At 44.2% G+C, this 14,179-nt stretch overlaps 1 protein-coding gene across 2 annotated transcripts in view; it reads left to right on the top strand.

Annotated features, from left to right (window-relative positions):
* Positions 1-9,685, top strand: part of SEPTIN10 (septin 10) — a 32,151-nt gene extending 22,466 nt beyond the window's left edge. The window contains exons 10-11 of one of the 2 annotated variants that reach the window (XM_064481754.1): positions 5,881-6,068; positions 9,195-9,685. In XM_064481754.1, coding sequence (XP_064337824.1) covers positions 5,881-6,068; positions 9,195-9,294 — 288 coding nt within the window. In that variant the 3' untranslated portion in view covers positions 9,295-9,685. Of the gene's footprint in view, positions 1-5,880; positions 6,069-7,920; positions 8,006-9,194 lie in introns of those variants that run through there. The other variant, XM_064481755.1, reaches the window with a different exon arrangement.
* Positions 9,686-14,179: the final 4,494 nt, after the last annotated feature.

Consider the following 14,179-nt stretch of genomic DNA (forward strand, 5'->3'; position numbering starts at 1 on the left):
TTTTGAACCAGAATTCAGTCTTAGGCTTCATATTGCCTTTGGGTGTTCTGTTTTGTTTAGTCTCTTATTTGAGACTAGCCCCTGGTTTGGAGTTGTTTTTAAATACAAATTTTGAGGAAGGAGCTGTGATAAGTAGGAAATAAGATGCTGGCTTTTCTTTTGAATAACAGACACTTCTCTTGTATGAGTTTCTTTCTCCCACATCACAGTTCTCAGTTTCTCCAGCGAGGAGAGAAGATGAAGTGGTTTACAGCTGAATTTTGATTTTTTAATGCCACATAAGAATATTTTGCTTAATGTATATTATTTAAAAGGAAACTGAAAATTGAGGGTGACCAAATGGTTGAAAGAAAAAGAGAAATACTATTTGTCAGTAGGTGCTTTATAGATTTTTACTTTTAGGTTCAAGCACTGTTTTGTGTTAAGAATATTATATTAAATGATGAAGTTAGTTTAATCCAAAGTTGTCACAAGAGTTCTAAACTTTTAATTGTATAGGTTTAGAAGCAGTAGATAGTAGGCCTGTTTTATTACCATTACAAGTTCCCTCATGGCCAGTTCTGTCCTGAACAGCTGGTGCCATCGGTTCGCTTGAGTCAGGATCAGTCTGGAGGTCATTATCACTCATGGGACAAAGAATCGTCTGCTGAAGGACCACGGAAGACTGACTGATATATCGTCTTTATTAGTGCAGTTTTAGAGGGACAGGAGGTTTATCAGTAATTACACTGGACTGCAGAGACTGTGAGCCAGGTCTTCAACTGGGTGGGCTGAGGCATTTAAAGCTAGTTGTATCAATAAGGTACTGGCAGGTAACCCAAAACATTATGTAAGTCTGTGTTAGAAAAAAAAAAAAGTCTGTGTTAGAGAAGTTTGTTATTAAAATATCCTTGCCAATACCGTTGTAAACAAGTACCTCTTAATTCACCTTCTGTATCAATGTGGGTGATTTTCACGTACAGTACAGGGTAAGCTGAGATGCTGTGGACGTCGGATACCTAGAGTAGGGAGGTGCACAGGACAAGTGTCATCTCAAACACCGTTCAGATGTTGTCTTGTCTGCGTCTTTGTTAACATCATTCTAGACGTAGAGCCTTCCTGCCACCACAAGAGAGAATGCACAGTTTATATGTACTCCTCATGTGAAGTACGTAACCTGCGTTAAAATATTACTACAACCCAATTTTATATGTAAGTCTATTTCTCGGTTAATTTTTTACTTAATATTTATGCCTCTTTTATTTCCAAAAGTATTGCAGATAATATTCAATAAACAAGTGCAGCTACATTAGAGCCCTGAAGTGGAGAGCCCCAGGCAGGAAGCAGGGTGTGCACGCAGACACAGGTGCAGCGGGAGCCCCGGTGCTGGGTGACTTCTTGGTGAACGGGCCCCAGTGAGGTACAGAGCACAGGTTAGAGACATTTACTAGCTCAACAAGAGAGGAATGCTGTCTCCAGTATTCACTTTTTTAAATGGATACTTTGAAAAGGATCACTGAACGACAGAAACGTATGAGACCTTTAGACACGGCGTTTACAAAAGATACAGCAGCTGATCACGTTGGCCATAGAGTCTTAAGAGCATTGGACAGTGGTTTCAACAGCACAGAAGAAGATCTTCTCTTTTTCACTTTGTTTTTACTTAAAAACTTTTAACTATTTGAAAATGTGTTTGATTTAAACACCTTGTAGTGAATAGTGGAGCCCTGAACGAGTGCTTCTTTTTTTCCCCCTGCCTCAGGTTTATTTGTACGAACAGCACAGGAGGACATGAGCCCCATGCAGACAGCAGCCCAGGGGTCACACCAGTCCTTCTGTCCTCGCATCAGTAGATGAAGGCCGCTTCTCTGGAGCCTCTGTGGGGCCTGGGCACCTTTGGGAGCCTGAGCCGGGGCTGGAGCTGCGGCCTTGGTCTGAGCCTTGGCCTTGGCCTTTGGCCAGCAGAGCCTGAGACCCTTAGCCCTGCTGCGGGCACGAGCATGTTTCCCGAGCTTGGGGTGAGCAGTGTAGGCAAGTTGACTGAGCTTGCGGCTGTTGCCCTTTGGGACCTTAGGCTTGACCTCCTTGGCCTTTAAGAGCCTTGATGGCTTCAGCACGTGCACTCGTGGCCTTGGCGTTGTTGGCCTGCATCTTCTTCAGGCCCTTCTTGTTGTGCTTCTTGGCAAAGCGCATGTTCCTTACGAAACTTGGAGTCCACCCCCTTAAGAGATCATATCGTTGTGATCAGGGTTTTTTGATGCCGTTTCTGTGCCATTTTCGAGATTGGTTGCGTGTGGTGTGGTCCTTCGACTTGGCCATGTCTGCCCCGGAGCCGGGAGAGAGCGAGTGCTTCTTAACGTGTGGAATAGATTGTTGATGTCAGAGCTGAGAACTCACAGTGTGAGTGACAGTCACACCCTCCCCCCTTTCTAAGACACTTTTCATTGTTTTTCTGGAGTCGATCTCATGAGTGACATACCAAGTGCTCTATAACCTTTCAGGGTATTTACAATGCATGTCAAGTATGCAGCTTCATTTAAATAACCAGAGGTACCTCTGCTCCACAGTGTAAATCTGTCCTATAGCCTCGTTTTCTAAGGGTTAGCCCCGTTCTCCTCTCCCTGGTCATGGGGTGCACATGGGCTAAGAGATCTGCTGCTCTGTACCTGCACCCTGATCTGAGGGACAGCTGGTGAGGCCCACCCTTTAAACACACACACAGACACTCTTACTATACATCTGTTTAGAAAAGCAGGGACCATTTGTTATTAATACAGCCTTTTGATAGGCCAGATTCTTTTCTTTTCTTTTTTTTAATTTAAGTACAGTCAGTTATAATGTGTCAATTTCTGGTGTACAGCACAGTGTCCTCATCATGTGTAGATACATACATATATTCATTTTCATTAAAGGTTATTACAAGATATTGAATGTAGTTCCCTGTGCCATAAAGAAGAAATTTTTTTTCTTTTTATATATAGTGGCTAACATTGCAAATCTCAGACTCCCAAATTTATCCTTTCCCACCTTCTTTCCCCTGTTAACGATAAGCTCGTTTACTATGTCTGCAAGTCTGTTTCTGTTTTGTTGATGAGTTTGTTAGTGTCCTTTTTTTCTTTCTTTAATATTCCACATATGAGTGCTATCATATGGTATTTTTCTTTCTCTTTCTGGCTTATTTCCTTAGAATGACGATCTCCAGGTCCATCCATGTTGCTGCAAATGGCATTATTTTATTTTTTATGGCCAAGTAGTATTCCATTGTATACATATACCACAGCTTCTTTATCCAGTCATCTGTTGATGGACATTTAGGTTGTTTCCATGTCTTGGCTATTATAAATAGTGCTGCTGTGTCTGGGGTGCATGTGTCTTTTTGAATTATATTTTCCTCCAGATATATGCCCAGGAGTGGGATTGCTGGATCATATGGTAAATCTAATTTTAATTTTTTAAGGAATCTCCACACTGTTTTCCATAATGGTACACCCAACTAACTACATTCCCACCAACAGTGTAGGAGGGTTCCCTGTTCTCTACACTCTCTCCACTATTTATTCTTTGTGGACTTTTGAATGATGGTCATTGTGACTGGTGTGAGGTGATATCTCATAGTTTTGATTTGCATTTCTCTGATCTTTAGTGATATTGAGCATTTTTTCATATGTCTATTGGCCATCCATATGTCTTCATTAGAGAAATGCTTGTTTAGTTAGGTCTTCTGGCCATTTTTTGACTGGGATTTTTGTCGTCGTCGTCATTAAGTTGTATGAGCTGTTTATATATTCTGGAAGTTAAACCTTTGTCAATCATTTGCAGACATTTTCTGCCAATCCATGGTTGTCGTTTTGTTTTGCTTATGGTTTCCTTTGCTGTGCACAAGTTTATTATAAGTTTGATTAGCTCACATTTGTTAATTTTTGCTTTTATTTCTATAGCCTTTGTAGACTGACCCAGGAAAACATTTCTACTATTTATGTCAGAGAATATTTTGCCTGTGTTTTCTTCTAGGAGTTTTATGGTGTCCTGTCTTATGTTTAAGTCTTTAAGCCATTTTGAGTTTTTGTGTGTGGTGTGAGGGAATGTTCTAACTTTATTGACTTACATGCTGCTGTCCAGCTTTCCCAACACCACTGTCCCGCTGATGAGACTGTCTTTTCTTCATTGTATATTCTTGCCTCTTTTGTTGAAGATTAATTGACCACAGGTGTGTGGGGTTTGTTTCTGGGCTCTCTGTTCTGTTCCATTGATCCATGTGTCTGTTTTTGTGCCAATACCACACGGAGTGTTTTGATTACTGTAGCTCTGCAGTACTGTCTGAGGTCTGAAAGGGTCATTCCTCCAGCTTTGCTCTTTTTCTTCAATATTGCTTTGGCAATTCTGGGTCTTTTGTGATTCTATATAAATTTTAGGATTATTTGTTCTAGTTCTGTGAAAATGTGATAGATAATTTAATAGGGATCACATTAAATCTGTAGATTGCCTTGGGCCGTATGGCCATTTTAGCGATATTGATTCTTCCAACCCAAGAACTAAATAAGTAAATACTAAGGAACTGCTACTTCTCGAGATGACATTCTTAGGAGCAAGAGAATCTTAGGGCCTTACTTAACCTGTTTCAGCCCTCTTCTGTGTCTGTTTAAGTACTTCTGTCAGGGGTTTCCTGGCTGACCGGACAGTCTGTTCCACTCCCGGACCCTGAATCAACAGGGTGCAGCTGCGTCTCTGCTGCTGCGGCTCTCACCCCCAGGCTATAGCACGGTGACAGCCTCTCGCCACCTTGTCTGGAAACCAAATCCTGACTTTCTATATGAATGTTAGGGTGCTGCCTAGAACTGAAAATACTAATTGAAAGTTTATCTAACCAGACCAGAAATTTTTTCTTAAGTTGTCTTTTTTGACCTAGCATCTAGATGCTGTGCTTGTGTTCTTGGCACATGACTGATCTGTAAGGAACCCGGTACAGTCCCTAGATTTTTTTTTCCCCCAGATAATTAAACCAGGGAAATCTCATGTTAAAAATTTTGGCAAAACTCATTTTAACAACTATACTGAATGTACTGAGCATAAATGAATTTTAAAATGTTATCTCTATTAGAGACAGGCAGTGTTTTCCCATTATGGTGTAAGTTCTACTTCAGTGGTGCAGCTGAGCCTTCAACAACATGGGTTTGAGCTGGGTGGGGCCACTTTATATGTGGGTTTTTCCACTAACCACGACCACAGGGCCTGCAGACGTGGAGCCGACTGTAACGTGCACTCGGATTTTCAGCTGGTGGGGCCGATGCCCTAACCCCTGTGTAGTTCAAGGGTCAACTGTACGTTTATGATACAACTTTCTCTGAATTTAAGATTTCTTGAATTTAGATTTTGAGAAGGTGAATGACTGGAAAAACTAATCAATTTTAAGGTTCTTGATTTAAATTGACAGTTGACACTTGCTTTGCTAGCAGGCTCACCAGTGTGATCCACAGCTGTTTCACTGCTACCTAGGTCGTTTATTTGGGAAATAAGGTCTTTATTTTCCTTTTCGATAACTTACTTCTCTAATTTGTGTCTCTCACTTTTATTAAGAATGGATTTTAGAAACTATCTGAAAAGGCTCCGTGGGGAAAATGTAGAGCAAGAAAATACAAACTCTAAGAAAAGGTCAGATGTTTCAAAAACTGAAGTTTGTTCTTGAGGCTGTTTCTAATGTTTTCCTCATGCATTTTGGGGGAGCACATTTAAAATTAGAGAGCAATCTAACATGTAAATTTTTACTGGAAGCATGAGCTTTCTAGTTGGCAGCAGGGTGGGGACGGGAATGGGGGGAGCGATTTGCTGTGCTGCCGTGTCGCAGGGTCCCCGAGCCGCACGGTTTCTGTGCACTGCCACAAGGGAATCCATTTTGTTTCACAGCTGCAGGCCAAATTTGAGCACCTTAAGAGGGTCCACCAAGAAGAGAGGATGAAGCTTGAAGAAAAGAGAAGACTTTTGGAAGAAGAAATAATTGCGTTCTCGAAGAAGAAAGCTACCTCTGAGATACACCAGAACCAGTCCTTCATGGTCCCGGGCAGCAGCCTGAGGAAGGACAAGGACCGGAAGAAGTAAGCCGCCCTCCCAGGCCCCCCGTCTGTCTCACTGCCCTGTGTCTTCACAGCTTCCCCGGCTCCTTATTCCCGTACGCCTCCCGGAGCGCGAGACCCTGTCCCTCTTGCTGTGCTGTTTCCCCCGCAGCTAGGAGGGCACCTGGCACGTGTTCTGTGCCCTGTAAACACCTGCTGAGTGAGTGATGACCTGACACAGAAACACGCCCCGACATGGGGGTCCGTGGCCGGGAGGCTGGCTGCTCCAGCACAGGCTGCGCGCCGCCCCGTGAGCCACGGGGACCTTCACGTCAGCTGCACCACTTGAGGGACGTGCTGACATGAAATACTTGGTAAAAAAAAAAAAATGAACTCTTAGGGTTACTTTTTTTTAAAGCAAATTCTATTGATAATGATTTTGTGAGAATTTTTATTTTAATAAGGGAACCAGGCTATCGATTCGAACTCCTGTGCTTTGATGTCAGAGCTTGTGAAACGAGTGATGGACGTACAGATACAGAGGAAGGTAGAGGGGCCCCCAGGCCTCGGGGCGGCCTTGGTAGCGTGTGGCGGAGATCCCAAGGCTTGTAGGTCTGGGGTACGTGTTAAAGTCAAAGTAACCAAGTTTTAGAAAATAAGTTTTCTAAAAAAAACCAAGTTTTTTTCCCACGTGCATTTTTTCACTTTATTTCTCCCACTTTAATGTCCTCGCCGATTGCCTACTTGACCGCTTGTTCTGTTAGATCGCTGCCCATCCATGAGTCCACCAGCCACTGCCACGTGGCCCTCACCGGGCAGTCCTCAGGTTCCTTTATCACCACATCCTGTTCCACCCCAGTATTTCCAGAATTCTTAAGTCTCCTTCAAAAAGTTAGGACAACATAACATTGCCTGTGATCGTCTTCCAATTTTGAACTATGGAGATGTGAATCCACAGGGGTGCTCATGGATTTAATTGGCCTGTGGATTTTATGGTTTGGCGGGAAGAAAGAAGGAATTCTCACGTATGCTCTCTTAACATAAGCTCTACCAGGGAGTGAATCTTTGTTTTAATAGCCACCCCCGGGGCCTAGGACAGTGCCTGGTATCTAGTGGGCATGCAGTTATCTGTGGAAAAAATAAAAACATTGAATTTCAAAAGATAAACCACCCTCAGTATCCATGGGGGACTGGTATCAGGTTGCCCAAGGAGACCAAAACCCACACAGATGCTCAAGTCCCTGCTAAAATGGCACAGCCTCCGCATGTAACCTACACACACTTCCCTGTACACATTAAACCATCCCTAGATGACTTCTACTCCCTAATGCAGTGTGAATGCCATGTAAGTAGAATATAAATGCCAGAAAGCAGCAAATTCAAGTCTTGTTTTTTGGAACTTTCTGGAATTGTTTTCCAAATATTTTTCAATCTGTAGTTGGTTGACTCCTCAGATGTGGAACCCTCGGACCCAGAGGACCAAATGTATACAAATAATTTATGACTCCTTTTCATTGTGCCTTGAATTACAAAGCTAAGGGGCCTTTTACCTTACCATCTCAACCTAGTCCAATGTTCCTAGATTTGGACGCCCCGATTTTATTATTCATGATGCAAAAGACAGTTTATAGTCACCTTGTGAAAGTAAGGTATGGACTGTTGTTTACAAAATCTGGCCCAGCCCGTAGTTTTTTGAGAGCTCAGAAGTCACCCTCAGGAAAGTTTGGTGTTTGTTTTTCTCTTCCAGGGTCCCATGGCTAGACATCCTATAATAGACTAGCTATACATTCACTCTTTATGTAAAAGCTTTGTAAAACAAATGATTCTAGTGATTTTTATTTCCTATATGGTTTTTTATTGTACCAATCAAAAGGTTTTTTTTTTCTCTTTTCAGCTCCAATTTTATGTAGAACAAAGGTTCCAGATCACAGGAGGTCATCACAAGCAAACGTTATTAAAATGTTAGCAGTGTGCTTTGATTTTCTTGCTGTTTTTATTTGCTGTATCACTTGTTCTGTATCTGGTAAATGGCTAGTCACTGCCATTCATGGAAAATACTTTCAAGTATGAGGTCAACACATAAGCCAGACTGGATGGTGTTCTTTAGATTTCACTGTTAGGAGTTTTTAAGTTGTTGGTTTGGGATGAATCGAGATCATTTCTCCTGCTGCCCAGTTACTGTCACTTTGCTGTGCTTTGTACCCAAGCAGCAGAGTGTGACTCATATGACAGCACAGGGCTCATTTGCAGTGCGGCTGTCTGACTGCATGCCTGTTCCAACATGAACCGTGTGTGTACATACTAAAGGCAGACTTTGGGGAATATGTTTTGAAATTACTATGTACCTGAAACTCTGTCCTCTCAGTAGTTTTATAGAACTTTTAAAATTTTGATACAATTATCCTAAGTTTTTTATCAAATTATATAATAAGGATGGCCGTCCAGGCTTCAGTATTGTGGTTGATGTGATGAAACAAAATATGTTTAAAGCAAAAACATTCAGGTACATAAACTCTTTTTTCTAGTGGTAAGTACCTTTGAAACTAGGTGTTCTCACACTGTATTACATACTTGTCGTTTAAAACTGTCTTCCAGGGGAAAAGTAATAAAGTTAAATCTTATTAAAAACATTTAAGAAAATAACTATGAGCATCTGAATATTAAAGATAAAATTTAGATAATTAAGGATTTCTGAATTCAGTGCCTTAGTATTTGCAGAACACTTTAATTGTTTCTAACTTTTTCTTAACAGTCATAAGTATATAATTTTTCATTTTTTTGTACTTGAGTATTCTAAATAAAACTGACATTTAATAAAATATATCTACATATTTACTAAGCAGTGTTTAAATTATCTTTTTGCAAACTGTTGTCTTAATTGAGCTAATGCTGATAAAATGTTTATGTGTTTGAATTATTTTAAGCCAAGATATATAACCAGTATTTTTCAGATTGTTTTACTTACCATGTCAGATTCTACATAATGTATTTTTTCATGAAGTTGTGTAAGTTGCAAATAAAACCTTTATTTCGTAGCACAGTTTGTGTGGACCAACACTTTAAAATTCCATTATTGCATTTAAATTTCATAAATGCCTCTTAACCCTTTAAAACTTTAGTAAAGTAAGTTGTAAGTATCACAGAAAAAGCTCTGAACTTTCTTCTCAGGCTCAGTAACGCCCAGGTTCTGGAAGGTGGGAGCGGAGTCGGAGAGGCCCTGCGGGCAGGCAGCCTGTCCTCCAGAGCCCGGCCAGTGCTTCAGCGCTGAGCACTAGCCGAGGAGGACAGCCCAGAAGCTCGTGACCGTGTCGCCTGCTAAATCAAACTGTGTGCAAACAGCTATCCTGAACTTTAATAAAGTTACTTTTAAAGGCCAGACCAATTGTTGGCATGTTAAAACAAAGTTCTTCAAGTTCCTAGTTGAAAGCACGATGGAAACCTGCCTCAGACTCTGACCTTGAGAGAAGGGCCGTCACTTGTGCTGCGAGTGACTCTGTTCTGAGGAAGGCTCCCTGCAAATGCACCACCGCAGTGTGACCCTTTGTCTCACGTCTCTGGGATTCCATGTAAGATTTTATTTAAAAGAGTTGCACTGCAAAGGAAAAAAATTTAAACAACTGTACTACAGGCAGACCTCAGGGCCAGGCCACCCAGTAAAGCAAATACCACAATAAACTGAGTCACACGGACTTTCTGGTTTCCCAGTGAATATAAAAATTATGTTTACACGATACTGTCGTCTGTCAAGTGTGCACCGCGTTATGTCTAAAAAAATACAAACACCTTAGTTAAAAGGTACTTAATTGCTAGAAAATGCTAACCATCCGGAGCCTTCAGTGAATCGGGGTGGTAACAAGATCACTGATCACAGACACCATAACAAATATAATAATGGAAAAGTCTGAAATACTGCAAGAATTACCAAAACGTGATCAGAGACAAGGTGAACAGACACTGCTGAAGTGGCGCCGACAGCCTTCCGTCTGTACACAGCACAGTGTCCACAGAAAAGTGAGTCCTGCCTGTCAAGTGCCACGTTCCTGACAGCTATTCACGCTCCACTATTCAGACACAGGCTACAGAGTGAGGTATTATCCACTGATGCTTAAATTAATTTCCTGGGAACAAAATAAAGCTCGACATGTTTTATCTTTTTTTCCATGAAGCATGTGAAACAGAATTGCCTTTCGCTGCCAACCATTAATCTCGGTGCCACCTCCTCTGAATTGCAAACCTATTTCACCACAGACTGATTTCACCTTCAAGCACTACAGGGAGGTTATTATTCCTTTTTAAAGAGAAACTCGTTTTGGCCCCATTCTCCCATCTGGCTAGGACATGAGGACACAAGCTGACAGGCCCCTGTGGAACGACCAGAGCTGTCACAAGACAAGCATGTGCAGAGCTCTCGCAGAAGGGTTCTTGCCGCCCACAGAGCAGAGGAAGGCATTGGAGGGGGGAGCTGGGACTCCAAGGCCTGAAGCGGCTTCAGATGCAGGAGGGGAGAAGGGTGATTCTGATGAAGGCCATGCCTTCTGGGAAGCAGCTCAGGGCAAACGAATATGGGTAAGGCTATAGAAGGGGAGGGAACAGACCAAGGAGGAGTCTATGCGCCTCGTCCAGCAGGAGCAGGAGCTACGGAATGGCGTGACCTCACGTGGTCAAGGGAAAGGTGTACAGGGGAGGCGGTGCTAGGCCAGGGAGGCCTACTCAACACAGACGACAGTTCCTAACGCTGAGTGCACAGCCCAACCACTGGGTCGTGTCTTAAGAACACTGGTGCAGGCGGAGACCAAGACGGCAGAACTGAAGGACACGGAGCGCCCTCCTCCCAGGCACATCAAAAGCACATCTACGTGCGGAACAGTTCTCAGAATGTCAACTGAACGCTCACAGATCTCACACAACCAAAGCTGCAAGGAAGATCACCACGTAACTGGGTGGGATCAAAGAAGACAAGGAAACAGGATGGGACCTGTGTCCCTGGCAGGAGCTGTGTAAGAGGAAAGGTTCCCTCACCCTGGGGACTCCTCACCAGCAGGGAGATGAGCCAGGACAGAAAGGAGCTTCTGCTCAGCAAGTGTGGCAGCCAGACTGGGACAGAACAGAGAGAGCAGCACAGACGGTCCTGCCCAACCCCCTGCATTCCCTACTCAGACGTGCGTCTGCTGGTGCGCATGGGGGCTGGGCGCTGGAACTTGGGCTTTAGTGGACAGACTGGGGGACAGAACTGGGGTTGGCTATGCAGAGACGGCCTGAAGGGGCTGGAGTGTGGTCCAGGCCACTGGGGGTGCACACAGGATGGGCCTGGTCTGCTGTAGAAGCCTCAGGTAACATGCTCATGAAGGGAGGGCGGGACCCGCCATAGCAGCCACACCTCAGTGAGCTCACAGTGGGCACGACCCCATCTCTGAGCTCCGGGAGTGGCCAAGCACCAGTGGGTTGCCCACCTCTGGAGGTGGGGCTGAAATCCAAGCAGTGTCCCCCGGGCTCTGTGATGTCTGGATTCACACGCTGCCAGTGACTTTGTAAGCTCAGTGCCTGCCTGCAGGACACCCAAGTGGATGACTGGTGCTCCCGTGGCTGGGGCAGGTCCGCCATTAGTGGTGTGACTTGACTCCACAGCTCCCACAGCGGATCCAGGTGTGCGACCATGGCAGTCCCGAAACCTGACTTAAGCAGCTCTGCACTGGTGCCTTTGAGAGCACAGTACCAGAGGGACACCTGGGCCAACTGCCTGCATCCCCATGGCTTGAGGGGGAGCACAGACAGTGCCAGCACCAGTGCGCTCTGTGAGCCCCAACATGGGTGACAGGTGACACCACAGCAGGAACACTCCAGTCCTGCCTGCCTCACACCACAGTACAGAAACGGAGGAGGGGGCTTCTACTCCAACAACAGGGGAGCAGACGGGGCCCCGACAGGGCTGTGACAACCACAGAGCAAAGCGGAGGCCCCGCTCGACAGCCAGTGTGGGCTCTGGGCCCCCCAACACCAGTCACACCCCCCGATCAAGGGGATAACAGCCAGCACACGTGGAGGAAAGACGTGGCAGCCATCCACACTAGAAACAGTCCCTGTGACAAAAATATTAGATGCACGCCGACTACACAGGGACTCCCATATAAAAGCATCCCCTTCAGGACCAGAGTAGTTAACTGTTACTCCCAAACTCATATAGAGAAATAAGTAAAATGAAGAAGAAGAGGAACTACTCCCAATCAATGGAAGAGAAATCCCTTGGAAGAACGAACAATGGAACAGAACTCTCCATCTACTAGAGACCAAATTCAAACAGGAGGCAATAAAATACTTCAGGAATGAAGAAAGTCTATCAGCAGAAATGCAGGTGGCCGTAAAAAGGAACCAGAAGCTATGAAGGGGGGCCAGACAAAATCAGAAAACTCATTTGCTGTGATAAAAGCTAAGCTACAGACAGCAGCAAACTAAATAGTGCAAAAGAACAAAAAAGTGATGTGAAAGATAAAATACTGGAAATCACCCAATCAGAACAGGAGACAGAAAGACAAATGAAAAAAAAAAAAATGAAAGCAAGACACAGGACCTACCAGATAACAGAAAGTGTGACAATCCAAGCATAATAGGGACCCCAGGAGAAAGAGAAAAGGGGACTGAAAATGTATTTAAAGAAATTGTGGCTGAGAACTTCCCAAACCTAAAGAAGGAAACAGACCCAGGTATGAGAAGCACAGAGGGTCCCTAAAGGAAGATGCACCCAAACAGACCCACAACAAGACATATTATAATTAAAACAGGGAAAGTTAATGAGAAGCTTCCAAAGGCAGCAGGAGAAAAACAGTCACATACAAGGGAACAGCCTTAACGCTTTGAGCTGATTTCTCAATAAACATTGCTGGCCAGAAGGGAGTGGTAAGATACAGTCAAAGTCTTGAAAAGGAAAACACTTGCAACATAGCATATTCTACCCAGAAAGATTATCATTTGAAACAGAAGGAGAGAGAAAGTTCTCAGACAAGCAAAAACTAAAAGAATACAGCAATACTAAACCTGTCCTAAAAGGTTTTTTTTTTTTTTAAATTTAGATCTTATTGAAAAGTCTTCTCTAAACAGAAAAGAAGTAAGAATCTACAGGAAAGAGAAAATCGACACACCGCGAAGTGTGGGAAGGCCCGTCCTACCGCGCGCAGGGCAGGTGCGGGTGCGCGGCAGCCAGCACAGCGCTGCCTCTTACGCAGCAGGTGCACGAGGTCTGAGCAGGCCCGGCAGGCTCCCCTACAGTTCGACTTACTTATCCTCAGAAGAACTGACCTGGGCCTTGGCCTCCCTCCTCTGAGCCAGGGTCTGCCTCTGACTCGGAGCTGGAGGGCCGCAAGTCCCTACAGGAGGCACTGAGCGTCCCTGGGGCCACAGGACAGACGTCACTCTGCAAGACCCCCATGCTTCACACAGCCCTCTCTCCCACCCCTGTGAAGGAGGGTCAGCCTTTTCTCCATTTAAATTTTTTTCCCAAAGAAAATTGGGATGTTATTGTAGACTGTGCAGCTGCTCAGCTGGACCTCGGTTCTTTGATTCTTTTCTCAAAAACCCTCCACATCGAGGTGCTTCTGACTGCAGGGCATCACGGCCCCCAGGAAGCTGGTTCTGGCCCTGACCCCATGGCCATGGAGCCCGAATCTTTCTTTCGTGTTTGGTGAGGAGGCAGCTGGATTCACAAACTTCTGGGCAAACACAGACTTGTAGGTGATACTACTCTCCAGTAAGTTCCTAACTGTCTACATGGCAGTCAAATAGTTCTTATCTCCATTTTCATCTCCATAAGCAGTTTGTTTCTGCAAAGAATCAGGCTCTGACTTCCTTTATAAGCCAGTAGGACCTCTGGAGCTCCCCTACACCTTCCCTTTTTGCTTTGGCTGCTAGGAAGCTCAGAGTTCAATTTAGTGTCCACTAAGAATAACTGGCTCATCCTTAATTCCTAGTACACATCTCTCCCTGCTCCCCCATAAGCCTTCTTATGGCTTGAGAAATTACCTGCCACAGCTTCTGTGAATGTGTTTTTACCAAAAAGCTTACAATGCTTGTTGTTTTTTAATTTGGCAGAGCACATATTTAAACAAGCACACATAGGAAACAGGTCCTATAATCATTTTTTCTTCTCCATGTCTGTGTGCAGA

The sequence above is a fragment of the Camelus dromedarius genome, chromosome 33 (assembly GCF_036321535.1).
Source record: "Camelus dromedarius isolate mCamDro1 chromosome 33, mCamDro1.pat, whole genome shotgun sequence".
NCBI lineage: Eukaryota > Metazoa > Chordata > Mammalia > Artiodactyla > Camelidae > Camelus > Camelus dromedarius.